Source organism: Seriola dumerili, unplaced genomic scaffold (assembly GCF_002260705.1).
Source record: "Seriola dumerili isolate Sdu_G_001 unplaced genomic scaffold, Sdu_1.0 BDQW01000050.1, whole genome shotgun sequence".
Taxonomy (NCBI): Eukaryota; Metazoa; Chordata; class Actinopteri; order Carangiformes; family Carangidae; genus Seriola; species Seriola dumerili.
Genome location: NW_019174305.1, coordinates 3,251,321 through 3,279,035, shown reverse-complemented (window position 1 = coordinate 3,279,035; position 27,715 = coordinate 3,251,321). Strand labels below are relative to the sequence as shown.

At 39.9% G+C, this 27,715-nt stretch overlaps 3 protein-coding genes across 6 annotated transcripts; all 3 read right to left on the bottom strand.

Moving 5' to 3' along the window:
• Nucleotides 1–100: 100 nt before the first annotated feature.
• Nucleotides 101–9,211, bottom strand: tns4 (tensin 4). Of its 2 annotated transcripts, none has more exons than XM_022740029.1 (13): nucleotides 9,156–9,211; nucleotides 7,762–8,038; nucleotides 6,320–6,662; nucleotides 5,800–6,116; nucleotides 5,616–5,711; nucleotides 5,371–5,502; nucleotides 4,323–4,415; nucleotides 3,656–3,733; nucleotides 3,452–3,511; nucleotides 1,716–1,887; nucleotides 1,491–1,559; nucleotides 1,208–1,237; nucleotides 101–984 (listed from the first exon to the last, which is right to left on the bottom strand). In XM_022740029.1, exons 2-13 carry the CDS (start codon nucleotides 8,012–8,014, stop codon nucleotides 852–854), a joined length of 1,776 nt encoding a protein of 591 aa, XP_022595750.1. In that variant the 5' UTR covers nucleotides 8,015–8,038; nucleotides 9,156–9,211; the 3' UTR covers nucleotides 101–851. The 2 variants fall into 2 exon arrangements, with proteins under 2 accessions (XP_022595750.1, XP_022595751.1); XM_022740030.1 differs by having other exon boundaries at nucleotides 7,762–8,035; nucleotides 9,156–9,209.
• A 2,544-nt stretch (nucleotides 9,212–11,755) lies between these two features.
• ccr7 (C-C motif chemokine receptor 7) lies at nucleotides 11,756–14,866 on the bottom strand. Its single transcript, XM_022740017.1, has 3 exons — nucleotides 14,821–14,866; nucleotides 13,694–13,743; nucleotides 11,756–13,201 (listed from the first exon to the last, which is right to left on the bottom strand). The coding sequence occupies exons 1-3, from the start codon at nucleotides 14,834–14,836 to the stop codon at nucleotides 12,134–12,136; spliced, it is 1,134 nt and encodes a 377-aa protein (XP_022595738.1). The 5' UTR covers nucleotides 14,837–14,866; the 3' UTR covers nucleotides 11,756–12,133.
• A 1,560-nt stretch (nucleotides 14,867–16,426) lies between these two features.
• Nucleotides 16,427–26,875, bottom strand: smarce1 (SWI/SNF related, matrix associated, actin dependent regulator of chromatin, subfamily e, member 1). Of its 3 annotated transcripts, XM_022739976.1 has the most exons (12): nucleotides 26,613–26,875; nucleotides 25,764–25,814; nucleotides 25,364–25,407; nucleotides 24,908–25,012; nucleotides 23,884–23,964; nucleotides 23,414–23,545; nucleotides 23,017–23,188; nucleotides 18,767–18,939; nucleotides 18,548–18,649; nucleotides 17,741–18,002; nucleotides 17,408–17,639; nucleotides 16,427–17,113 (listed from the first exon to the last, which is right to left on the bottom strand). In XM_022739976.1, exons 2-11 carry the CDS (start codon nucleotides 25,768–25,770, stop codon nucleotides 17,434–17,436), a joined length of 1,284 nt encoding a protein of 427 aa, XP_022595697.1. In that variant the 5' UTR covers nucleotides 25,771–25,814; nucleotides 26,613–26,875; the 3' UTR covers nucleotides 16,427–17,113; nucleotides 17,408–17,433. The 3 variants fall into 3 exon arrangements, with proteins under 3 accessions (XP_022595697.1, XP_022595696.1, XP_022595698.1); XM_022739975.1 differs by having other exon boundaries at nucleotides 16,427–17,639; XM_022739977.1 differs by having other exon boundaries at nucleotides 16,427–17,639; nucleotides 24,914–25,012.
• Nucleotides 26,876–27,715: the final 840 nt, after the last annotated feature.

Sequence of the window (27,715 nt, the reverse complement as noted above, 5' to 3'; positions counted from 1 at the left end):
GGTGCAGGAAAAGAAAAACTTTACCCTTTGTCACACATTCACCACATGCATGTTATTCTCAGAAATAGACATTTGTAAGCCCACACATACAGAACTTCAGTGGTTCAATGTACTAATTTTTAATAATAACAATTAAAAAAAATACAAATCCATTAATATATAGAAAGAAATTGTTTACAGTGCAGTATAATAAATACATTCTGAATTGTACAACTAGAGTATATGCAAAGTTTCTGCTTTGAAATGAAAGGACATATTGCTTTTCTTCAAGTCTATTAACAGAACTTTCAAATTCCCTCATCGCTTTATTCTACAGCATCAGCAGGAGCTGATTTACAGCTCCATTTACACAGGAACCATTTGACATTAAGATAGAAGACAAATAAACTGCTGTAACATGTGCTAACCTCTATGCTGGTTTTTCACATTTTATACAATAACATTGTACATTGAAATTATTTTCTGGCCAACTTCATATATTCAGCAAGAGATCAATATTGATGTGTTTTTACAAGATGGTTAGATATTATTTTAACAGTAGTCGTGTGCCATTCAGTTATAATCATACTGTATGTTGTTGGTCCCATGTCTGTTTTCTTCTTGCTTGTCAGTCCTGTGTATCTTCATATATGCCAGTCTTCCACTGTCTTCTCAGCTTGACCATGTTACAAAGCTGGGTAGTCCTAAACACTTCTAAGATAACTTGCTCAGTTTAACAACTGCAGGAGCAACACTCACAATGGCCACCAACACCGAACAGGTTACTTGAAGTATAGAGCACAGTATAGACAGATATCTTAAGTAGGGCCTTAAAGACCCATCCTGGATGAGTTGTCCCAGGCCTTGTGTGTCTATAGCTTGGCTATGGCACCCTGAATAACCTCGATGACCTTGTTGCAAGGTTGCAGGGGATCATATTCTGCAAAGACGTGGCATACATTCTCCATGCCAGCATCTACGCCTTTTGCCACAAAGCCAAACATCCTGTTTGGACAAAGAAATGAAAGATGAGATTTAATTTGAACAAAACCCAAGTACAAGAAATGTTTTTTAAATTAAAGTATAAAAATTGTAATGAATTGCAGGTGCAGGCTGTAAACCTGAGAGGGTTCACTATGGATCCTCACATGAGCAATACATAGAATTTACACCTACACACAAAACATCATTCTGATAATGTTAGCAATAAAAAACAGTCCAAAATTACCTTGCACCAAAACTGCAACCTTTTACCCACCTGTGTAGATAAAACAGACAAAGTTTAAATAATGTCTTTGATGACCAACACATTTCATATTGTGGTGAACTAAATAATGTGACATATGCAGTACTAATGCAGTGATCTATGAGCTCTTAACCCACGGTTACCCACATGAAAGAGACTGTGACAGCAGTGAACATTACATGATTTTGTTTCCAACAAAGACTTATATCGTTTTTATTTATCATTTTATTATCTTTTATTTTATAACATGTTGTTGTGTACTCACAGTCGATTGTCTGGATCTTCGCCACTGTAGCTAAGCAGGTGAGTAGGGTAATGGCGTCTGAAGAAAAGCCTGTGAAGAAATGATTATGGAGTTAAAAATTTTCAGTCCTCACAAAATGTTTCACATAAACACCCAAACCACATATCACCACCAGCATGATTTTTTTCTTAGTGTACTACAAGTAAAAATCTCAGCTGTGGGTTGACAGGATGTTTCTTTTCTTACTTCCTGTTGATATCTGTCAGCGTTACACCCTTCAAAGACACCTTCAGGTTGACTACAGTTGGTATGAAGGAGCCTGAGGTCTTCTGAAGTGTTGAGGACACTGCCTTCTGCACTGCACAAGGGCCCGTCAGCATTTCAGTGGGGACAGCATTCAAGTAGATGAAATTGCTAGCTATGAAAAAGTATAATTAGAAAAAGAGATTTAATACGCGTGCACATAGCATTAAAACTAAGATAGTCAAGCATACATTTAAATAAGCGTAGCCCCCTCCAAATCTCTCCTGGATTGTTAGTGGATTAATCCATGTTTATTTTACACACAGGGAATTAGGATTCGCTGGCACTTTGTGACATTGTGCAACTGTTGTTTATTGGTTAGAAAAGCCTGTTACATCAACGTATTTCATTCTCAATTGGAAAATATATATTACTATGCATACACAGTATATCGTTTCAAATATGATTTGGCCCTAATTTACTTTTATTTATCACTGACAGGAAACAGTGTTCCAGTGTACTTACTACTACTACTGTTTTTTGTATATTAAGAATAGGGTTAGTTACACTTACATTTACTCACTTATACTTAACATAATTAACTACTAGACAAATGTATTTCCTCTACCCTTTCTAAAGTAAAATGTAGTATGTATTTATATGTCAATGTATTTCAACTAACCAGTGCATGTTTTTGGGGTTGTTTGAGCAACTTGAAAAACATTTGGTTGTTTAATTATTATACACTGCCAACCAAAAAGTAACTGAGTACATTTACTCAAGTACTCTAGTTAAATATAATTTTGAGTTAGGCCTACTTGTGCTTTACTTGAGTATTTCTGGTTTCTTTATACTTCAACTTCACCACATTTCAGAGGTAAGTATTGTACTTTTACTTCGAGTTACTTTGCAGATTAAGATTTTGCATTAGGTCATATCAATCAGCTGTCGTATATTCACCAATTATCTTGAGTAAACAGAATCACATCAGACTTTTTACTCGTCATAAAAGATACAGTACATACAGTACAGCCGTAACTAATCTTTGCTGGTTCCTTATATTTAAGAGTAGGGGTCAGCCACATCATACACAACAACAGGAATTAAGTACTGGCACACCGAAATTGAATGCAGCCTCCACTAATTAAGGTAATTAATCACACCTGTGTGCTTTGCCTTCTATGGTTCGTCACGTTTCTGGCCCAGATATGTAGCTATGTGGAGAGGTGTCTGTGGTGAGAGTAAAACCTGCATTCAAATCTACCATGAATCTGTTTTCTCATTTAAAACAGCTTCAAGTTAACGTAACTTAAATATAAACTATTCTAATTCAGGACTTTCTGGAAAATCTCTCCGAGGAGTCCTACAGACATGAAGCTAGTATTTAAATTTAACGGTAAACGTCAATTAGCCAGTGGTGTGGGACAAGCTAGCATTTCCTACATGTCTGCAGAACAATGAGACAACGGAAGAAGAAAAGGTAAGAACCAAAATGGAAGTTAATGTAGTCTTTTTGCACTTTTGTTAGTTAAATGTAACGCCTTGTCTCATGTTTGTTTATTATGTCTTAGCCCACTAATGTAAGCTGTTCTTGCTGATTGTTCTTCTTTTTCTTCTCCTATGTTTAAATGGCACTTGGTAAGCATTACTCAAAGAAAAGTGCTAGCAAATGCACTGATTAACCTTGCATTATATGCAAATGTAAACAAATAGGGATACTTGTCTGTATTTTGTCTCACCTGTTTTACTCTTGTCCTCAGCAGGTTTGTCATTTACCCTCTCTTCTGCTGTGGCCAGATCTGTGAGGGCAAATAAGAGATTAAGAGATGAGGTTGTCATTTTTCTTCCTTGTTTCTCTAACAAACACACACACACACACACACACACACACACACACACACACACACACTAAACCTTGTGAGTGGCAATTAAGGTTTACTTACCTTGGGAGTGCAGCAGTAATCTGCAGGGTAAAGCGTAAGCCGAGATAGTGTGCTGGTAGACCAGGGCTGAGAGACTACCTTTAAAAATGACAAGGAATCATAGATTTAAGAACAAATTCATTGTCTTCGGAACATGAAAAATTCAGATATCTCCCCTTACATCATTTTAATGTGTAAATGATAATGAGTCGTTTTTGGGGTTTTTTTAAGATGTGTATGATAACTTTGCTTTTTGATTATTATCTGAACCTTGATATTTTTGATCTGTTGGGAAGAAGTTTTTTTGACGTGGGGATTTTTCAGAACCACCACAACTGTAATGAAAGTCAATATAAATGCGGGTAGGTTACGCTAGTGCACATCTCATACACCCACAGGCTCTGATAAGCACAAAGACACAACAATAAAACTTGATAATGGCTCTGTGGGTGTGAGCGCACACCCTGTGAAGTCATACCTTGAAATAAGGTACAAGATCCCTTCACTGCTTCCCACCCACATTCCAAAAGCCAGACATGGCTGACTCAGTTGTGGTGTGGCAGACATTAGCCGGACCAGGATGTTTAGTCATATTGAGTAGGCGATTGAATACTGAATGGTTTGAAGGAAAACTGATAACATATAAATGTGCAATAAAGTAGGTGATGTTGACTTTTACAGCACTTACCAAAGTATGGTTCCTGAGAAGCGCCTTTGATACGTACGCCTTTAGCTGATGATTCAATAAGGAAGTGTCGCACAACATCTGAACTGCTCTCTCCTGTTGATATGATGTTGATAGATAAGAGTGACATGAGGCAGTGATTCCATGTAGCTCATGTTTGATCAACTATTTTTATATCATTTTTAATATTTATAAATTATTTTATTATCTTTAAGTCTCCTGCGCCACATGGTTCCCAGCTCATTAGAGAGAAACAAAAACAAGATGATAAAAATGCAAATCTATGAATTTAAATGAGATGATTTGAAAAGATACAGGACTGTCTTAGATAGGATAACCTGTAACCCGTTAAGATGCAGGGTATTCTGTCCTAGCTGCCACACATATTCTGTGTAACTCATTCATTCAACAAAATTTATATTTCACTGCAAATTTTCAGGAAAATAACATGAAAGCCAGAAATAGAAAACATTAAAGTGACGTCACGCGACCAAGGGTAATTGTTCTCTAATTATCCTTGGAGGGATAATTCAGCAGAGGAATATTGAAACAGACAACAAACTGTGAGCCTGCACACACTGGACTAGCCTCACTGCTAACTCACTGCTTTCATGTCATGCATCCCTAAAAAAAAAAGTTGACAAATATAAATATGCAAATGAAGTAAGCCTCAAAATTGTTTTGTGAGTGAGTTCCATTTTTTTTCTCAGATTGGTAACAGTGCCATAAACAGCTGGTTTTCTTTTGTGTTTACACAGGATATACTGTGGGTGGAAAAAATAACAGCGCTGTCTCCTGCCTCACCACAGATAGCTGGATGTCGTCTGACATGCCCATACACATCAGCAGAGCTGGGTAAGTGATTCCCTGTGCCTTTCAGGTCTCTGGTATAGACAAATGACGACAGCAGCACTGTGCTACACTCTATTCACGTCGTTTGTCTGTGAATGTGGTAGTTGTGGCATTTGAGACCTTTTCTTTCCTGTATCTCACCAAACACTGCTGTGACTTTTCATTATAGCATGTGATTGAAAAAGGAGTCAAGGTTTACCTGGGTAGGCAGTAGCAGTGAAGTTGTTGGGTGTTGGGTCCACCTTCATGGCCAGACCAAAACTGCCTCTGTAGGAGGTGCTGTCTCTGACCACAAATGCGCCTGCTTCCTTGTCTTTTACTAGGGCTTCAGCTAGAATGAATGAAACACCAGAGGAAATGCTTACTGACAGTTTGTATCTGTACTGAAGAAGAATCTTACATCCATGGAGAGAAAACACTGGATCTGGAGCTTGAGATTCTCACCTTCTGCTCTGCTGATATGTGGACGGAACCAAAACTTTGAAGTGTCCATGACGAATTTCATCGAGGGCTGACTGCCATTAAAATGGGCATGGAAACCTAAATAACCATAAAGACAGCAGGTCAAATAGTGTTGAAAATGCGGTAGTTACCAGCAAATCAAACTACTGTGACACCTGCGACTCACTGTGAGGAGCTGGCTTCGGGCTGGACGCAGAGATGATCTGTATCAAGTCAATTTGTGGTCCAGGAGACTGGTTGTACAGATCTGGTTGAGGTGCACCATTGACAAGCAGTACAGGAATGTCGGTCAAAGACCCAGAGAGTGAAGCAGGACTGCTGTGTCCTCCTTTGCTGTGCAGGTGCTCTTTCTTTGTCAGCAAGGGCTTTTCTGGGCTGTGCCTGTTATCAAAGGGCCTCATTCTGGACACATCGCTGCAGGAGCCAGACATACTGGTAAAGATGGACTCTGGAGAGTCATCTTCACTGGCCAAGGACAGGTTACTATGTCAGAAGGAAGAAGAAATGTCTACAGATATAATTTTATTTACAGATCCACACCCTATTCTTCATGTTTTTAGTTTACATCAGTAAACATTAACTTAAAGCAAACAGAAAAGGAGAAACATTTCTATTTGGCTATTTACAAGTTGCTGCATGTACAAGATGCATGTGTTAGACTTTGTTGCTTTAATTGTGAGGTTTACCTGCCGAGGATGTAGCTGGTGTCTGAGCATGTTGACATGGAGAGGAGTGAGGTGGCACTGTTTCTGTTGGGGTGTGACAGTCGCAGGGATCCTTGGGAAAAGGGTATGTCCTGCTTTGGTGAGGGATTTCGTCGGGGAGCACTTCCACATGGCAGCGGAGGCAGGGACCTCGTAGGGGAGCTGGAGAATACCTGCGTACCTTGGGTCCCATAGCTGAGACTGCTGTGCGCAGGGATGGGTATACTGGGTGACATAGATCCGACCATGGTGGGCGAGGGGCTGGAAGAACATCCTCTTGGGACCAACACGCAGTCAGAGACGTCTTCATCTGAGCATGAGTCAGCTGAGGATGGAGAGTGTGTGTGAGCCAAAATGCTGAAAAAGTTATAAATGCTGTGAAGGATGTGAAACTGATGCGCTCAGTGGAAAAACCCTGCATGTTCCATGATTTCTTTGAATTCATGCTTTGGTTTTCTGATAGCAAAATGGGCTTGGCCTCCATATGTAAACACACATTTGTGTTATTCATGCAGCTACCTGCCTGCTCAACTCAGGCCATGCCTTCCAAACTAAATTCTTTGGATTGTGCATTTCTGCTCTTGCGATGATTCTGAATCACCTGGAGGAGTCTCAGCTTGTTCTTGTGTGCTTGAATATCTGTCTGCCTCTTTGTGTTGATGGGTATTGAGTGAGTTTATGCCCTTGGGAAATCACTGTAGCCTGTGGTCAGTGTGAGCCAGACGTGTGGCTTCTGCAACCAGAGTTACATAATGACTAATGTTCATACAGAAATAGCAAAATCCCAAGTCGGCACTGTGATGAGTATTGTTAGAAGGGGAAATACTGTTTTGCAACAATAGGAAAGGAGTACTCATCAACACTGGATTTTCTGTCTTACTGTTTAACATTACTGTTTTGTTTGATTTCTCATCACTGTTGCTTGATTTCCCTCAAAATTTGTTTGTCTCCTCAACGCATGGCGCTCAGTTTCACAAGCATATGACTAAACATCGTACAAGAAAAGATGAACAGGAAATCCATTCATTTGCTTTGTTGATTCTTTTGCACACTTTCTGATCAGAGCTGGTCTGAATGAAGACACTTACTGTCCCACCCTCATGTGTGACTTCTTGGTGAGCTTCACTTTGTGTGTAGCCCAACAAGTGCAGGGTGTGGTACTAGTCTGGGCGGTAATCCCAGAACAGATGAAGTTGTGCAATTACCCTGTGATTTAAAAAAAACTATCTCAAAAGGGTGGGTAAATTTCCAAAGCCCCGGGCTCTGTGTACTGTTCGTTTTATAAGAGTTGCTATGGTTTTACTGCGCTCTGTGTCACACCTCTGTAAGTGTAAGCTGTCCTGTGTTGCACTTTGTTGACCTTGTTGATGAGTTAGAATGTGAAGAACACTGAAATGCAAAGTGGCTTCACGGTTGTACAGTACCTGTAGGAGGGCAGATGTACGACGGACTTGTGTTGACCTGGATGGGTTCAAATGTCGGATCCAGTTCCATGATGAGCTGGTTGAGATTATCCAGGGAAATGTCGAGATCAGGGTCACCATGGTCACCACTGGGCTTTGGGAGACTGGGGTGTTGATTGACCGTCTCCTGCGCTGAGTCCAGGCGGATAGTTTGACCCACTCTCAGGACGTGATTGGGAATCATGTGGGACATGCCTTTAGCTGTAGGCATCATGTTAGGAGAGCTCACAGTCTTCTACTAAAGACAGGAATACAATGAAGAGAGATCAGTTACACTTTTCTTCACTGGAATAACTGTCTCGCTTTTGTCCTCTTTACAAAACAGACCCATCATAAGCATTTTTTCCTCATATTACTCATATTACTCATACTCATACATAAAAGTGCATCTGTTATGCACTATACATAAAGAACCATCTCAAGTTTTTCATTGTTATTTCTGGTGATTAAATAACCACTTGCCAATATTTGCACTGCAGCATCAGTCAGATTTTAATAAGAAATGTTCTTTAGATTTTATAGATAAGGTTTTTGTCATTGCATTTGTACAGTGTTGTCTTGTATTGGGTTAATTCATCACTGTAAATGATTATGTAACCTTGATTCCATCATACTGACATTAACTGAACTTAAGTGACAAATAACTTGAAAGTTGCTGTGGCCAATGAAGAAAATAAACAGTAATGTGTGTAAGTCAGTACATGTAGCCCAAGGCTTCCTACATCTATGCATCAAACCACTCTTTGAAACATGAAACAGTCTGAGTAACTGTCTTTGATGCTGATATCAGCATGATGAATAGCAGTTCGAGAGGGGTGTGTAATATGAGGGATGATCAGCTCATGCTGTTTCTCCCTCTGTGTTGCAGATGAGGCGTGGTGCTCAGTGACTCACCTAGGTGACTGATGGTTACCATAACTACACTACTGTTTTCCTACAACAGCCAAAACTTTCACTGTGAACATAATAATTTTTAAAAGTAGCAAAATAGCAAAAAGCTGCTTCAGATCATTCAGAAAATGTTTACTTCTGAGAAGTGCACACTAAGTTTCACAAAGTTTCACCTTGGTAAACAGAATAATGTGGCATGAAATACAACTGGCATTTGAGCATAATGCAACTTTTGAGTTATTCAGTGCTTTTCATTTTAGGTAAGGAGAACGTATAATACATGTGGAGGATCATAATTTGTTTTAACATAACTTGTCTGTGCTACAAATTGCTGCAATGACAATAATAAAACACAGACTTGATTAATAATGAACTGGGAGCAATCCAATAAAAATGAAGTACTGTTAGGTCTATTTGTATATTCTATTACAATTTCTTAGTTAGGTAAAGGTAGGTCCTCTTACCTTATCTTCTTCTGGTCAGGATTCTGCTGCTGTAGTGCTGCTGTACTCTCAGGCTGTGCACTGTTTTTTTACTTTGACATTTTAGGTGCTGCATGTTTTTATCAATGAAATCCCAACCCTTTTCCCAGTGAGCCTATCAGCAGCAAGGATCACTAATCCCTGTGGCTCCAACTGATGTCATCTCAGCAGTGTAGAGTTTATGGCTGGAGGGGAGTTCATTTTTTCAACAGTGAAATCAGATGAGTAAACAAAGCTGTGACTTGGTCTGCACCAAAAGAGGTAGCACATGTACACGTAATGTTATTCCAAAAAATTACTTGTAATGATGTGCTCACTCGCTCATAACAATTTCAACATGAGCATGATATAACATGAACCTACTGGGTGCATGTAGCTGTGGAGTGTGTTTGCAGTTAATACTGCGTGTTGTAGGAATTGACTGCACTAATCCAGTGTGTTTCATTGTCATCTGCCATCCTTCAATGACTCAAAGTATCTTTTTATCTGATTTCTGATTTTAAGACAAAGTCAGTATGATTGATGAGTTAATTAATGCTACTGAACATTATAATTTTGTTCCCTTACTCATAACTGTGGCCACACTGATGTTTAATAATTTTTATCTCTTAGCTTAGGTCAAGGAAATATGATTAACAGTTAGTCTAAATAGACTAACTAGTCTTTCACTGACTTAAACTAGCAGATGATTTTGTAATTGTTTTAATGATGCATGTTGGTCTTCATGTCAAGTGTTTCTGCTCTCCTGAATGTTAAAGCCAGTAATCTCCTCAGATTAATGACCAGATCTGGTGTGTAAAAGAATATGGAAAGATTGAGTGTGGTTAGAGAATATCTTCTCGTCGTTTACCACTCTCAGTTGAGGATTTTGTTTAATCATATGATTAAGATTTCCCGAGGTGCGCAGATTTTCAACCAACCATAAACCTGTTACTCACTGCTTGTAAAACTAGAAGAGCTCTGAGAGTGCAGACAAGGCCAAGGCCAAGGCCTGTGTCAAACAGCATACACCAGACTTCATAGGAAAAAAAGAAAAAATCTAATTCATAGTGAAAGATCTAGATCTGCCTTAAAATTGAATAAGTTCTTCCTAGTCTCATGGATCATCCCTTTACTGTGCAAATTAGTTCAGAGCAGTTTGTACAATATTTTTCCAATACAATCATTTTACTCCTACTGTCCTTGACATTTTACTTTTTGATTCAGCAGAGAATTTAAGTGCGTTTTTTTTTTTTTTGGACAGGACAGTATAGAGAGACAGGAAATGGGGAGGCAGAGAGAGAGGGAATGACATGCAGCAAAGGCCGTCCGATGCGGGACTCGAACCGGGGCTGACTGCAACGAGGACTGCAGCCTCTACATATGGGGCGCCTGCTTAGTCCACTACGCCACTCGACGCCCCTTAAGTGCAGCTTTTAATTTGAATATGTTGTCTGTCTGATTTTCTGAAATACCTCTTTTTTTTTTTTTCTTTGTTTTTTTGACTGTGTGGGCGACACATTATGTTTTCAGGTTGTCTGCCTGTGCCATTCTCGTGAATGCGATATCTCTAACGCCTTAAGGAAATGTATTCAAATTTTTGACTCAGGGATAAACTGATTAGATTTTGGTGGTCAAAGGTCAAGGTCATTGTGACCTCATAAAACACGATAATTATGACGCAATTTAACACAAATGTCTAATAGAATAAAATGAAGTGATGTTCTGCAAAAACACAACATTTTTCAATGCTGTAACTCAGGGAGGGGAGATTGCGACCATATTTCCTGCAGCCTTGGCTGGTTGGCGGAGGTGTACAACATGAGGCGGGCGTTCTTGTTTTCCAATTTATCAAATCAGGTGTTCATGATAACTGTTGATGACAAAGTGCGTCATTGTGCTTGCATGACTCATGGAGTTTATTAAGGGTCAATTCTTCCACCATTATATTTTTTCCCTCTACATGATTTTTGTTGGGCACATTATCTGCTGCTGTGTCCTTTTATTATTCTCATGCTATCGTTGGAATGAACCTTTCTCTGAATTAACCTTTCTTCAGTTAAATCTCAAAGACTGTAGAAATTATTTACTACCACTTAGCTTTCCTGGCTACTAAAGGTTGCTACTATGAACACAGGGATATTTTCATCCCCAGTTGAACTTTTACAAATATTTGGTCAGTAGTTGTTGTTTTTCTGTTCACACACACACACACACACACACACACACACACACACACACACACACACACACACACACACACACACACACCTCACTGCTGCAGAAGGTGACAAATCAAGAAAGTGAAACAAATCTTTTGTGGTTGTTATGCAGTTTGGACACAGACTCAAGTTGAACATGTTTGTGCTGTCGTGGCTTGAAAGGTTTTATAACAGTAATGTCAGAAACTGTTAAGACCTGTTTTTCCTTTGTGTTTGAGTGGAGTTTGCATGTTCCCCTCATGCCTGTGCGGGTTTCCTCAGGGTACTTCCTACTTCCTCCCATTAATTATGTTAATGCAGTACTTAGATACTGATGTAGTCAGTCCATCTGAAATCTTGTTTTAGTTTATTTAATCTTATAGAAAAGTAAGTGTCTTACAATATTGCAAATAGCTTACAATACAGGAAAAATTTTATTATATAGAAAATATATATTTCAATATAACTTTATGATAATCAACAAACCAGCTCTGATGTTTTTATTAAGTTTAATGTACATGATTTGGTGGAGTAAAAGCACTATATATTTTTTCCATTAACAGTGTTGAAATACTGTACACTGTAGCCAATACAAAAAAATAAACACAAAGAGACAACCAAAAAAAAAAACCCAGCAAAGACCAACATACTTGGCTTTTATATAACTTTTGCTATGTACATGTAAAATATATTGTTGACTTGAGACTTTAGTCCTAATGTTCAGCAGCCCACTGTGTGGTCTGCAGGTGCCAACAGGCTATCATCCATACTGAAACAGCTTTAAGGAGAGAATGTGGTGGTTGTCTCAGTGTCATTGGCCGCTGAGCTCCTCCTCCTGCCGCAGGTATACTTGAAGAACCTTTCCCGGCTCATGCATCCCAAGTCCTTCAGTAGCTTCAGGAGGTCATAACGAAACTTCACACCAATAAAGGCATAGACAAAAGGGTTTAGGCAGCACCTGAGGAAGGCCACACACTGGGTGACGTCGGCGGCATAGAGGAGAATGTTCTCGTAGTTGCAATCCTCGGTTCCCCCTTCTGCTGTGACAACTGTGGACCAAAATAGGACCAGGTTATATGGGACCTGGCATACCAGGAAGACGGCTACCACAGCGAGAATCACCTTTATGGCCTTATTCCGTTCAAAGTTACGAGCCTGGCAAAGGGTCTTGACAATGCTGCTGTAACAGAAGCTCATGATCAGGAGTGGAAGGGCAAAAGCCAAAACTATCTGGCTTGCCTGGAGGCTGACGCGGAGCTGATCATTATTGCTTGTGTAAGGGGTGCAGGTGTTGTTATTGATTGTGGTGTACGTCATTTCTGGTATGGAGAAGATCAGTGCCATAACCCAAATGATAGCTGATGACACTTTGCTGAGAAACACTGCCTGGGAGCGGTGGCGGTGAGCGGAGACTGCTTTGGAGATGGCGAAGTAGCGGTCCACGCTGATGAAACAAAGAAGGAACATGCTGCTGTAGAAGCTGACCTTGTAAATAGTGTGCATGGCCTTGCACACCAGCACACCCAGCACCCATTCTGCCATGGAGTTGGCTGCCCAAAAGGGGAGCGACAGAGCGAAGAGCAGGTCTGCAAATGCCAGGTTGAACAGGTACACATCCGTCATGGTCTTGAGACGCTTAAAGTAGCAGGAGGTGAGGATGACCAGTAGGTTTCCTGTCAGCCCCAGGAAGCAGATGATGGTGAAGAAGGTGGACATAAACCAGAGGCGAAAATGGCGGTTGGATTCTTTCACACACAGCGAAGGGAAGTCATCATAATTGAAATCGGAGTAGTTATATTCCGAGTAGTTCATGGTGGTGACATTCTCTTCATGCTGAGACAAGGAAGACTGTAATCAAAGACAGATTAAATGATCAAATAAAAGCAAGTAACAAGCAAAGTAAGCAAGCCACGTGTAAATCTGAAAAATTCAGCTACCTGCTTTTCAATGGCCTGTGAAACAGTTTACTCTGGTACACCTTTACTTCCTTAGAGGAAGTGGTGCTTTTGTGAGTTTAGGGCTGTGGTAGTGATTTTCACCTCTGTGTGGATACAGATTGCTGCAAACATTATGTTATCTTTCATATTTACATACAACTAATAAAAGGTGTGTATGTGGGGCGTCGAGTGGCGTAGTGGTCTAAGCAGGCACCCCATGTGTAGAGGCTACCGTCCTCGCTGCAGTCGGCCCCGGCTCGAGTCCCGCATCGGACGGCCTTTGCTGCATGTCATTCCCCCTCTCTCTGCCCCCCCATCTCCTGTCTCTCTACTGTGCTATCAAATAAAGGCATAAAAAAGCCCAAAAAATATACTTAAAAAAAAAAAAGTGTGTGTTTCTTACCTCAAAATTCATTACCCATATCAGCACAGCTGGCAGAAGGTTTTGCAGACCTGAAAAATTGAGTCAATTTTTAGAAGACGAAGCACTGCAATAGTATGATCAAAACTGAAGCAGCAAAATGTCCACATATTCTTACCCTCAGTCCTCAATATGGGTCAAACCCCAATAACACTGCATCCAACCCTTCCCATAAAGCAACAAATATCTGCTTTTCATTAGACCCTATCTGCCTCGTACATGCGTACATCTTTCATCACCCCAGTTTGTAACCCAGACTTTCTGCTATAAATGTGTAAAAGTCTCAAAGCCCAAAAGATAACTTAATGACATCATTAGAGTAAATTTCCTGGACTTCACAAAGGTCCTCCAGAGCTACAGAAGACATTGTACAATTGTTTTCTCAGACTCAGCACTCCCCATTGTCTAAGTGACCTTTATGTGGATTTCCCCTTTAAATTCTAGTGTACTGGTTATATTTTCTGATTTGAATGTGTTTTCAGATCATTGGTGATGAAGCCTTGTCATGTAGTTTCTTATACTCAGTTCTGTATTTTCAGTTCTGAGGTGTAGCCATTAGTCATAGAGTATCCAGTGATTGACAATGATATATTCAATGTGATTTTTTTTTTTTTTACAGAGTTCTCACTAATTGCTATTTGGCAAATTTAGATAAAACAAATCTGTTTAAATTCTTTGCAAGTAATTGTTCTTTTCAATAATAATGTTAAGCAAGTACTACTGTTTAGCACAGTGATTTGGCAGATCTGTGCTACCCCAGCAGCGATGTTGACTGATAAACAACTGCAGACATTAAGTTCTAACTGTTATACGCATACATGAGGTTAACCTCACCAAACGTGCCTGTTGTCACATTGCACTCCTTAAAAAAACAGCTATTACAAAGGATAGAAAGATAGTAGCATGTTACACATGGGTGTTCATGTTACACATAACTGATTAAACAGTATTATAGCAAACAATAACTTTCCCTGATAAATTTTTAATAATTTTTTTTCAAATTAACTTTTAATTAATTGAGCTTATCCCTTTAACCATTATTTTAAGTTGCTTTTGTAGAAACATTAATTCACCACAAACTCTTAGTTAAACTCTGATGAGGTACTCACCACTGACAGAAGTCATGTTGACTGAGAGCAGTACGCTGTAGGTAAAGCCACTAAACACCGATGAGCTGAATGTCTGTTTGATGGTGGTTTCCCTTTTGATGAAAAAAAAAAAAAAAACCTTTCGTGCTGAAATTTTTTTTCCCCAGCCTTCAGGTATCATGTGAGAAAACTCAGAAAACCACCATCAGACTGAAATATGAGCAAAAAAAAACATTTTTTTCAAGAGTTAAAGGATACAACTATAACCACTCCCTGGAGCTCACAGCTTCAAGTTCATGTGTTATCTGTGTTTTGAAGGAATACAAACAATACAGAAATGTCCCCTGTCCTCAAAGACAAGGAAACATATGCACATCTCATGTGTAATAGAGCATTTTTGTTATTTGCAAGGTTTGGTGAGTTTTTAGTTAAATAACCGGAGTAGCCACAACTCATGTTTCCATGAAAAGAACCTCAAGGACTACCAGAGAAGCATCATATGAGTTTATGTCAATGTCAATGAGTTGTTTCAGGAAAAAACAGACACTTTGATAGTGATAGTGACACCGTGATTATTCGAATACTACACACGTTAGTCAGTAGATAAAGATCTACCACATATACATGTAAATTGACTTGATAGCTCTGAATTCAGTGGTTGAAAGTTTTGTAGGTGATAAGATAAAACAACTATGCATACATTTTTACTTTTTTACTTACTTTACTTTTTAAAATCTTTTTTATGAACATAAACACAGTTTATGAGACACTGTTCAGCCCTCAATATTCAAGCTGTTCTTTACTCAGATTCATTGGACTTGTTTTGTGTGACCATAGTATGTAGTAAAATATTGACATTGATGACAGCTTACATGTCCTATAAAACAATTTAGTTTATATATATATGTTATTTAGATGTATTTCCGACAGCACTTGTTTTTGTATTAGTTCATAACTGTACATATGCAGGTGATGTAGATCAAGCCTTGTTGTCTTGGACAGCAGATGAGGCCTCACAGAAGTACCCTTTTGCCCACTAACTCACAAGTTGTGCACAAGCTTCTGCACACCTGTATCTTTGCGGTTGTGGTTTTCTAGCTTTCACTTGAGGCAGTGCTAAACCGCAGAGTACAAAATGTGTCAAGTTGCAATACATCTTATACTTTGCGTTTACTATCACAATTGTTCATTACACCTCACAAGAGGCTAAACTATATATCTCATCAGTATCCTGTATAATCCTGTCAGGTCATTCATTTAGACAGTAACGCTGAACCTTACTTAAACTGAACCCTCAGGCTGATTGCTAGTTCTGCAAAACAGGAAATCGAAATAATTCCCTCATCTTACCCACTTCCCTTACCTGTTCTGTGCAAAGGACAAAAGTGCTCAATGCAATGAATGTATAGTGTGCATTATAGTAGGTAGGCGTACTTGTTTTTTAATCATTTACCAAGCATGCTTACTCTAATTTACTTTTTATCAAAGCAAGTTAAAGGCATGTTTATGCTGTAAATGCACGTTTATATTTATTCATAGCAAGATAGTCAACATCAAATGTTTTTCAAAAACAACTGAAGTGAGAACTTGTTCAGGTAGAAAAGTTTATTGGTATAAATATGCAAAAGGAAATTCATTTTAAGACTGCATGTTTATGACTGCTCTTCAAGCTGTTTTACGACAACATGATAGTCCATGTTTAAGCAAACCTCGTTACACTGTGTACACAATTACGGTACATTTAAAAGTTTTCTGCTGAAAAGTTCAATATTGACCATAACACAGAGATGTTCTAAGCGTACTGCTTTTGATTTGATTGACAGCTAGCAAACTTGAGAACACTGGTAGTTGAGCATTGTACAGCACTGATGATCATGTGATATACTTATGGATGGACTGGACTGGGCCCAGGACAACCAATACACAAGTATAGTAAAAATGCTGATAATAAATAACAAAAATAACTACTACTAATGACTACGAACTCCTGAGACAATACTGTCACTGTAATACTGATACAGAGAGTAAACAAATATTCTCCTTCCAAGGAGATGGTCACTCAGCTCCACTCTTCACAAGTATGCCAACATATTTAAAAAAATTGCAACATGCAAAAATAACAATAAAAGCAACAATGACACTACAATACAAAAGACAAAGTTAAATATAACACTCAACAATGTTTGTTTCATGTGACAGCTCTTTTCATACAGCCAGTCTTAATTCGCGACGATCTGGGATCTGCCAGACATAGTGCTAGAGATATGTATCAATATGTGCTGAAGAGGGCTCGTCTTCCAAATGGCAATGAGGCCTGTGGAGGAAATATAGTGTTTTCACATGGATCGCTGCGGTGCACACATCAGCCACTTATTTTAGACAGGACCATTGGTTTGTTGGCTTCAAGTGCTTTACATTTTTCATTTATTTCTATTCAGCGCATGTCTGTGAGCCTTGGTGTTTTCAAACTAAATCATCATCTTTGCTTCAGGCTTGTTAAACATTGAACCTGTCTGAATGTCTTCATATACTTTGATAAACTGAGATGATACTGTGCAATATATATTATCGGAGGATTGTAGGTCAACAGACGTATTAACAGCCTTACAGTTCACAGACAGTCAGGTGTTGGACTCAGTGGGCTGCTCTTGCCCTGCTGGGCCCCTCTGATGGCTCACTAGTTGGGGCATCTTCTGTTTGAGCAGAGGTGGTCTCTGAGCCAGTGTTACTGTCACTGGTTCCCTCCTCCATGGCTCCCTCTGGGACACTCTCCTTGTCCTCTGACGCCCCTTCCTCACTGCCTGGATGAGCCTCAACCTCCTCTGGGGCCTTTGGCTTCCCTTAGAAACAGAAAGAAAAGATTTCATGACGTAAAAATCATGACGTCTCACAAGAGAGCCAGCTGGCACCAAAGCTACATATAGAGGTCAGTGTGGCTCACCTGGTGCATCTGTGGTGTTTGATTCTGCGTCCTCACCCTCCTTGTTGCTACTTTCACTGAGAGAATTTTGCAGGGACTTGTTGCCATGTGTTGCACAAATGTGTTTTTCTTCCTCTGCTAAGACACAGGTGGGGGCCTCTCTTGCACCTCGCTCTCCTGCATCCTTCTCACGTTCTGCAATCCGTTTGCGGGCTGCCTCCTCTGCTGCAGCAATCTCTGCAGAGATCTTCTCCATGTCCACTTCCACCTTCATACAGCACAGCTAAACAGTACAGTAATAGGGGATTTAATGTAAACAGGTGAAAACAGTAGCTTGCTGTATGTGCACATTTGAATTTTTTGTGTGTAGTTTTGGCTGAACATGCATGAGCAGGTTGGACACAAAGTAAGAACTTCATCTGGTTAAATAATGTAAATGAATTAGCATTAGAATTAGTTCTCCTCTTAACTTTCGCAGTGTTTCGGTACATGTTCAGTCTTGATGCGACTTTTCACTCAAGTGAATGGATTCTGTAAAGGCTCTGTGAAGGATAAATGGCGCCGCCTGTTGTGAACAGTGGACAGTGCATTGCACTGCACAGTGCTGCGTCTCATTTCAAAACAACAGTTATTATAGGGGCTACAAATTGTAAATGATGACAGCAATATGATTGCCAGAACATGTGGCTTGCGTTAGCAGCAGCTGGTGGCTGTAAGGCAGATGTAGACTGGCACATAACCAGAGCTGCACACTGTACAGTTAAACATGCAAAATGAAGCTTGCGTGCGAGTAAGTGATGACCAAGTTCGATGTAAAAGATGCCGTACCCTTTTGAGCTCATTTGTGAACGACTCTGTGGCTTCGATGAATTTTCTTTTCTTGTCCTGGTGGCGGTCTTCAATCTGAAGCAACTCTGCCTCCAGCTTTCTCTGTTATACAAGACACACAGGCACCAGGGTTATGACAATATTACGCCACAAAAACAAAGCTGTCACTGTTATATGCCACCATTACGTGAAGATCAGAAGACCACAACTTGATCATACCTGGTGTACCATCAAAGACTGGACCTGGCGTTTGAGGACTTGCATGCGAGCAGTGGTAACAACTGACCGCACATCTGGGACTACACTCTCACTGAGAATCTCACTGATCAGACGGTGGTTGCGTTGGAAACGAGCTGCAGCTGAGTGCTTTATGGAAAACCCATCATCGTAATCTGAGGATATGAAAAACATCTGAGTTGTCATAATTGTTTGAGGAAATATATTTTTATACACCTGTCAAAAGGCACAGAGAAGAGCTAGTGTTACACAGTCACAAACAACGAGTATTAGAGGCTTCGGCAAACTACTGCACAGATGATACAAAACAAAATGATGCAAATACTGCTGTATCAAGACACTGTAAACATAAGGAGGATATTGCTCAATATTTAGAGTTAGAGTTAAGTATAGGCCATTATGTCAAAATGCATCCTTAGGCAATGCAGAACCGTTATTGTTAGGTGAATGGGACAAGTGGTTAATTATAACCCACTGTATGTGGACAGAAGTTTTGAGATATAGTCTGCAATTTTCATTTATCAACAAATGTTCGTCTTTGTCTTAGATGTATACTCATTTGCCATTTAAATACAGGCTGATAGTACAGGAAGGTAAAATCCAAACACTGTTCATCTACTGTGCTTCAATACAACAATCATCCCTAATTACTTTTTCCACACTCTGCTGTGATGAAGACTTAGGTCCAGATGGATTCTTTACTTTAATTTTTGTATTCAGAATAAAATACATAACTGCAGAACTTTTAGAATCATCTGTGACAGTAATTACAGCTTTAAATCTGATATTGAATTCGTGAGCTATCATTTTGGTGCATTTTTATTTATCAGTTCTCTCCCATTCTCCTTTGCTCAGGCTTTGTGAAGGTGTATAGGGAGGGTATACAGCTATCCTCAAGTCAGTTAAGAAATTTTTAGCATAATTCAAGACCCATTCCAGGACAGCACTGTAAGCAAAGCATGTCTTTTTTTAACAAAGACAACAAAAACCCGGTGTTGTTTTTCTGCAGTAAACAAGTTCTGTAATTGATCATCATCAAAAAAGAAATACAGCATCTTGGTGTGGAAAACACCATGGTGAGTGTTTGGTTGATTCAAATGTAATTAATGTAAAATGGAGAATCTAAAGTATCAATTATTAATTGATATTTTATTTCATAGCAATTAGCCAATCACTATTAATTGGACATTTAAAGAAGGAATTATAATAGACCAAAAACTACATCTAATCCTTCTATAGATTGGATTTAAAAAGAATTTACAAGCTGGACAATTAAATAAAAACAATATCAAATTGACTTAAATACAGTGCATCCGGAAAGTATTCACAACCCTTCACTTCCCCCACATTTTGTTATGTTACAGCCTTATTCCAAAATGGATCAAATTCCTTTTTTTTTCTCATCAATCTACACACAATAACCCATAGTGACAAAGCGAAAAAGGTTTTTTAGAAATTCTTGCAAATTTGTCATAGCAAACACCCTTTGCTATGACACTCAAAAGTGAGCTCAGGTGCATCCTGTTTCCACTGATCATCCTTGAGATGTTTCTACAACTTGATTAGAGGCTTCCTGTAGTAAATTCAATTGACTGGACATGATTTGGAAAGGCACACACCTGTCTATATAAGGTCCCACTATTGACAGTGCAAGTCAGAGCAGAAACCAAACCATGATGTCAAAGGAATTGTCTGTAGACCTCCGAGACAGGATTGTATCGAGGCACAGATCTGGGGAAGGGTACAAAAAAATTTCTGCAGTGGTCTCCATCATTCATAAATGGAAGAAGCTTGGAACCACCAGGACTCTTCCTAGAGCTGGCCGCTCAGCCAAACTGAGCAATCGGGGGAGAAGGGCCTTTGTCAGGGAGGTGACCAAGAACCCAATGGTCACTCTTACAGAGCTCCAGCGTTCCTCTGTGGAGATGAGAGAAACTTCCAGAAGGACAACCGTCTCTGCAGCACTCCACCAATCAAGCCTTTATGGTAGGGAGTGGCCAGACGGAAGCCTCTACTCAGTAAAAGGCTCATGACAGCCCGCTTGGAGTTTGCCAGAAGGCACCTAAAGGACTCTCAGACCATGAGAAACAAGATTCTCTGGTCTGATGAAACCAAGATTGAACTCTTTGGCCTGAATGCCAAGCGTCACGTCTGGAAGAAACCAGGCACTTCTTATCACCTGGCTAATACCATCCCTACAGTGAAGCATGGTGGTGGCAGCATCATGCTGTGGGGATGTTTTTCAGCAGCAGGAACTGGGAGACTAGTAAGGATTGAGGGAAAGATGAACGGAGCAAAGTACAGAGAGATCCCTGTTCCAGAGCGCTCAGGACCTCAGACTGGGGCGAAGGTTTACCTTCCAACAGGACAACGACCCTAAGCACACAGCCAAGACAACGAAGGAGTGGCTTCAGGACGAGTCTGTGAATGTCCTTGAGTGGCCCAGCCAGAACCCAGACTTGAACCTGATTGAACATCTCTGGAAAGACCTGAAAAAAGCTGTACAGTGACGCTCCCCATCTAACCTGACAGAGCTTGAGAGGATCTGCAGAGAAGAATGGGAGAAATACCCCAAATACAGGTGTGCCAAGCTTGTAGCTTCATACCCAAGAAGACTTGAGGCTGTAATCTCTGCCAAGGGTGCCTCAACAAAGTACTGAGTAAAGGGTGTGAATACTTATGTACGTGCGATATTTCAGTTTTTTATTTTTAATAAATTTGCAAAAATTTCTAAAAACCTTTTTCGCTTTGTCATTATGGGGTATTGTGTGTAGATTAATGAGGAAAAAAAAGGAATTTAATCCATTTTGGAATAAGGCTGTAACATAACAAAATGTGGGGGAAAGTGAAGAGGTGTGAATACTTTCCGGATGCACTGTATTGCTGACTAATATAGAGATGGATTCACAAATATATTTAACAATACAATTTTTTATGATAGATTTTTTCTTTCTCAATCTGCATTTTTATTTATCAGTTGGTTCCCTTTTTATTTTTCCATTTGCCAACACTGCTCGAGACTATCATACATGTGCCGCTCCTTTTTGGCTTTGCTGAACTTTACTGAACCTCTTCATGATGCAACAAGAGCTCTCAGTGGCTATCACCTGAGCTTCTGTTGTGCACCCATGTCTGCACCCTTGAAACTTTCCAGAGAGCGGAAATGAATCTCATCTGCCATGTTGAAAGTTTCAAAGGTGCTCACGTCGGTGCTCTGACACCACAACAGGAAACAGTCAAGGGAGGAAAAACATTCTGACTGTAGGGTGTGAGAATTAAGCTTCTCTTATGCTCACAAATTCAGTGGAATTCAATCTCACCATTTTTCCATTTTTACTTTAAACACTTTCCCTATGCATAATGTTGTTTCAGGTTATTTTGCATCACAGACGTAAAGTAAAACTATAGAACGTGCTGAATGCCTAATGTCCTGATTACAACATAATTTCAACAACTATAGTTAATGTAGTTTTGTTGGTTAGTTTTACAGCTGAAGTTAACACAGTGTATGATAGATCCATCATTTATTTTTGACTTCATGTCTCTAGCAGGCACCTGTGAGTATCTCTATGAGCTGTTTTCAAACAGGCGTATGGCAGCAGCTTAGAGAAGAATTTCTTTAAGACTGTATTTAATAAATCACAATCTCAGAATATGTAGCCACCTGGGGAGGTAAATCTTATTTAATCATTGACGTACGTGCAGTCTGTTGAGAACATAACCCGCTGGGATACCAGCTCTGACATTTTTATGGTCTGGGGTGTTTCTAAATAGCAAATGGTTTTATCTGTAGTTTTCCTGTACATCATTATCTTCTACTGTAACCCAGCCAGACCCCAGACAAGCATCATTTCCTTGAGGTGGGTGTAACTCAAACGTCTTCTTCTGGCCTGTGTGTATAACGTGTGTGCGTCAGTCTTTAAAACAACAGAGAAAAGAATGTAAATTTTGCAATTATGTCTAAACCAATGCCAAGAATACCAACAAAATGTAAACAGTTGTGCAAAACAAAGACAAATTTTGCTCCATTTTGCAGCTTAAAAGCAGAAATGGCATTTCAAAGGTAGCATTACCAAAAATGTGGATGGTTGTAGCCGTGTAGGAGGAGGGGAAAAGATAACAGTCTCTTGGTGTGCGGACTGGCAACTCTGTGTGGTCGTTTTACAGTAATTACAGCTCTGTCACAGTGCTCTAAACCTTGGGAGACAAAGCATTTAGCTGAGTGGCCTTACCATCTGGATCCTCTGCTGGCTGAATACTCATGTAAGGCTCGCCCTTGTCCAGTCTGGACTGCCTCTGGCGGCTCTCCTCTTCCAGAGCTGCCTCAGCACGGCTTTTTGCATTGACGTAGGCCAGGTAGGCTGGCGAGTTGTGATAGGCCTTCATGCTCTCATTATACTCAATCTACGGTGGAAAAGATGACAGGAATGACAAGGAAACAGAGAAAGCAAGCACACAAAACATGTGGACCCCTCATTTCTATCAACTATTACAAAATAAGGAAAGAGGTTTACTCAAGACTGTTAGAAAGGAAGGAATGATGACTGGAGGGACCCACAACTGTTGGAGACACATCTACTGGTCACCCATCAGAAAAACCCCATGAACACCCCTTGTAAAACAACCAACCTTCTCTGCTTCGTAGTCATTCAAATAATCCTGTTTCTCCTCATCAGTGAGGTCCCTCCACATGCCACCGATTATCTTCCCAATTTCCCATAGCTTCAGATCAGGATTGGAGGCTTTTACTTGATCCCAAACCTGGTGATGAGAACCAGACATGGGTGTGGGGTTGGGTTGGGTTGGAGGGGCTATAAGTGGTTATCTCTTTGCAGAGAGGTCACAAACCAGAGGAGGCCGTGTGCTTTAAGCTCCATCTCCAAGTGGATAAATCCCACTATGTGATGTGGAATGACCTATCTAAGTCATGGCTTAATTTGGCTCAACACCTACCTCGATAAACAACTATTAGTGTTTGAAACAAAAATGTATGTCTTACTTACTCTGAGCTGATAGAATATCTTAAAAGCAAAGCATCCCTGTCTTCCAACAGAGCACATGTTGATTCAAAATGCAGCAGTTACACAATGTGTACTTACCTTACGACTATATCTCATATATGGCATCAATGGCTTATCAGGTGGCTTGGGCGGCTTTGGGATATTTATTCCAGAAGAATTCTGGTAAGACAGAAAAAGAGTCACCTTATAGCATGGTTGCTGTTGAGTGATCAGGCAACCATTAAAATGCTGAGTACAGATTATGAGTGTGAAACTACAAGCTGGTGCATGGTTGTGTAATTTGACACATAACTATCAGAAGGATGACACTTGGAATCATATACATGATGCATTCAAGTAATTTCCTATCACTTCAATTAACTTGATCCAATTAATGACAGTTTGAGGCCATACACAAGTCAGGAACCCCACAGTCTACAATGGAATAGCGTTGGCCATAAAAAATAAATAAATAAATAAATAAAAATAAATAAATAAATAAAAACAAAAAAATACAAAAATCTCACTTAAGCTGAGATTTGCCTACTGCGAGACATAATGCCATTATCAGAGTCAGCCAACCACAGCTTGCATGCAGCGACTAAATTACTGCTCAGCAGCCAGAGCCATGCTGAGCAGCGAGTCTGTAATGCCATGGCAACACTGATGGCATGGGTTACTTAACATGGCTGTCAGAAATGCAGACTTTGAAAGGCAGGTGGTATTTGGATACACACAGATGGACTCTGAGCCAATCTGCACCGTGATGGAGACAGCAGAGGGAGTTTAGAATGACACGCATTTCATATTCAGTCTCAGTAATGGAATGAGTTAGACCTCTCATACTGACTATTCTGCAACATCTGCTCATTGGAACAGTGGAAATGATAAAATACATCTAGTCTCATTTGCTCTAAATAAAGCAAAGGTCAGTCTTGTGAAAGCTCAAATGCTATTGATGCTTGCAGAGGCTACTGCAATGTACTTCCTAGACTAAGCAAGCAGACTGTTCAGTGCTGTGTGAAACTTAAATGGAAACTATTTGTTACAGATTTTATTTTCTCCTTTTGGGTTTGCCTGACATTTTCAGTCACCTTGTTTTTCTCTATGTTAATATTCATACCGTTACCCGACTGTTGCTGCTTTGGCTCCCGCCCAGTCTGTAGTTGTTGTAGGCCAGATGGCTGTATGGGTTGTACCCCACAAACCCGGTAGTGTTGGGCATTTGCTGATGGAAACAAATGAGACAGAAACACGAATGAGAAATGACATAAAAGAAGGAGAGGGGAAAAGCCCGAAGCAAAAAATTAAAGAAACCAATGAAACAAGCTGGGAAAATGCAAAACAAGAAACTTGCATTCATGCTAAGGCTATAAGGAAATAATCATTTTCAGAAGCAGTGGTGTATCAGCACATCAGTTTGTGTCACTAACAGGGTTTGTGGAAAAAGCTGGCCGCTTGTAAAAAATATTTTGATAAACCATAAACTGTTCTAAAATGAAGTCTCCAGACAGCAAAATCAGCTTAATTTGAAATACCCAGATAATATTTGGTGCTACACTTATTAAGGAATACTTACAGTTGTAGGAGCAGGGGGAGGGGGAGGGGCATAGGATGGTCTCTCTGTTGTGAAAGAAAAGGTCCAAATGAAACATAAGCAGTGAAACAGCTGCAACTAGCAGCTACCAACTATTTCCAGTTGTCCAACTTCATTCGATTTAGTCAACCCTATTTACCAATGAAATGCCAAACAACTAGAAATGCTTTCTACATTAAATAAAGCAGCACTAATAAGGTCAAACCTGTGTCACTGGAACTCTCTGTTAATGATTTTAATACACTCATGATATTGCAGTGTTGTGGTTATATCGCTTCACATGTATTTATAGAAAGATCTGATGTATTTGAACACATTTTAATACCATCACCTACTAAAGAGATTAAAATCACATCTAGCCAAAGCACTCCCAACTCCTTACTTGACATCTTTGAAGAGATGAGTGGGTATCAGTCTATTCCAGTCATTGGCTCTGCAATAAACACATTTTAGGGTATAATAACAATTTATATCAAAAAACAAAGAGATGCCGATAATGACTGTCAGACAGTTGCTAACACTGCCTAGCATCGACGTTAGCTTTAAGGTAGCATAACGTGATTTATTTTTTACAGTGGCCGCCTGTAAAACTGGTGGATATAACTTACAAGCCATTTCATGCTAGTTAAAGTAATTATAACAACGTTGATTTGTGTTGGTCGCATTAAATTCCAAAGGAATGGTGACTATTTGGATATGGTAATTGGTGAAAGAGCACCGGTAGTTGACGTGAGGACTGACTGGTTTTTACCTTTCATCTAAGGCTACATCTCTACGGGATCCTCAAACGAGCCGTAACGTAGCTTACAAGCTAACGTTAGCATGTATTCATGCTAGCTAGTAGCCATCAATGTAGCTAGTCACTTGTCGTTTCTGAGCTAGCGTTCGGTTAGCTAGTTTGCGACAGAAGCCATCGATAGATGTAGTTAACGTGCATGAAATGACTTTAATTGTAGCTTAATTATGAAGTTACGACAGTAGACACATGTTAGATGTGGTTAGTTGTTGCTCACCAGTTTAATTGACTTTAGTTGGTCTAAATAACCAGCAGGTTGACGGCTAGCTAACTGGTTACGTAGCTGAGCTACTTCAATGAAAAGAAAATGACATCTGAGATATTATTAGCATGCAACGTCAGGTCAAACCAACACATCTAAAGATTTACAAATTTCCATTGATTTTGATGGTGACAACCAAGCATGTATACTGAAGTGATGGCCAGAAAACTCACCCTAAAACCTTTAGTCCCCACCACAGTGTGGACGTTGGGGCTTTGACGGGGAAGGCTAACCACCTAGCTCAGAGAAACGGTCCCCACAATAAACGAATGAAATGGGGTCCACTCGTAAGATTCCTGCAGAATCTTCCAGAATTGCACCCCCACCCTCTCCTCATTTCAGCTGTGCCCTGCCTCAATGCTGATGTTCATCGCCCTCAGCTGTCACTGCTGCAGCCCTCACTCATTGATATGACAGTATTAACACCTTTCTCCTCAAGGACAGCCATTCAGAGAAAAGGAGAAGGTATCATAACAACGCAGTGCTCCTAACAAGGATTTCACAATTTACTTCCATAGCTCAAAACACAATGTAGCCTGTAATTCCTGAATTATGTAGAAGGAAAACGCTGACAGACATTGTTACCCTGACTGCAAAACATTACTTCAAGTCAAAAATGTGCCATGTTAGTGCTGATGCTCTACACCTTTTCTGCAAGGTAATAATCTCAGACTATAATATCATAAAAGTTGGAATTATTTATTATGTCACCATACTGTAAGTTGCATTAGGGACACTTCACAGGCTACTAGGCTTTTGAGAAAAATCAAGGTTGCTGTATTCACTGGTCCCTTGTTGTTAGAACTGAAATACTTTGCATTCTTGTTCACATTGTTTGAGAGCCGCCCAGGTCAATAGTTGTAATAGTGTGTTGCCTAAAGATAACAATCCAAAGCCAGTAGGATTTAGCCTACATCTCTGTCCATTCAACCTGAATAGTACTTGTTTTGGATTTGTTAATTGATTGTGTTCATTGTGACCCTGTTTCTTTCTGTTTACACTGCACACTTGAGAGCTTATTCTATTTATGCTTGACCTGTATCCTGTATAATATGCCAACGGACACTGTTGTGATCCCATCTCCAGGTGTGGTGCCTCATCTTCCTTTCACTCACCAGACAATGACCAGAAAGCTCTGTGGATGGGACAGTGAGCAGATTCCACACAAAGCATGGGCAGGACTTTGTTTAGCACGGGACACCTGTGATTGAGTACATCTGGAGGTAGGATGGAGGTCACATGCCTCCTGTAAGCTACTGTGCAGGCTTAACACAGA

Excerpts from the sequence above, each read along its gene's own strand:
- tns4 (XM_022740029.1), bottom strand. The coding sequence starts at position 8,014 with ATGATGCCTACAGCTAAAGGCATGTCCCACATGATTCCCAATCACGTC. Across the intron at positions 4,416-5,370 it reads CACTGCTACTGCCTACCCAG|GAGAGAGCAGTTCAGATGTT; the intron begins GTAAACCTTGAC and ends TCATATCAACAG. Across the intron at positions 1,238-1,490 it reads GAAGATCCAGACAATCGACT|GTGGGTAAAAGGTTGCAGTT; the intron begins GTGAGTACACAA and ends TTATCTACACAG.
- ccr7 (XM_022740017.1), bottom strand. Across the intron at positions 13,202-13,693 it reads TATGGGTAATGAATTTTGAG|TCTTCCTTGTCTCAGCATGA; the intron begins GTAAGAAACACA and ends CTTTGATTACAG.
- smarce1 (XM_022739975.1), bottom strand. Across the intron at positions 18,003-18,547 it reads TCACAAATGAGCTCAAAAGG|CTGTGCTGTATGAAGGTGGA; the intron begins GTACGGCATCTT and ends TGTACTGTTTAG. Across the intron at positions 17,640-17,740 it reads AAACACCACAGATGCACCAG|GGAAGCCAAAGGCCCCAGAG; the intron begins GTGAGCCACACT and ends TCTGTTTCTAAG.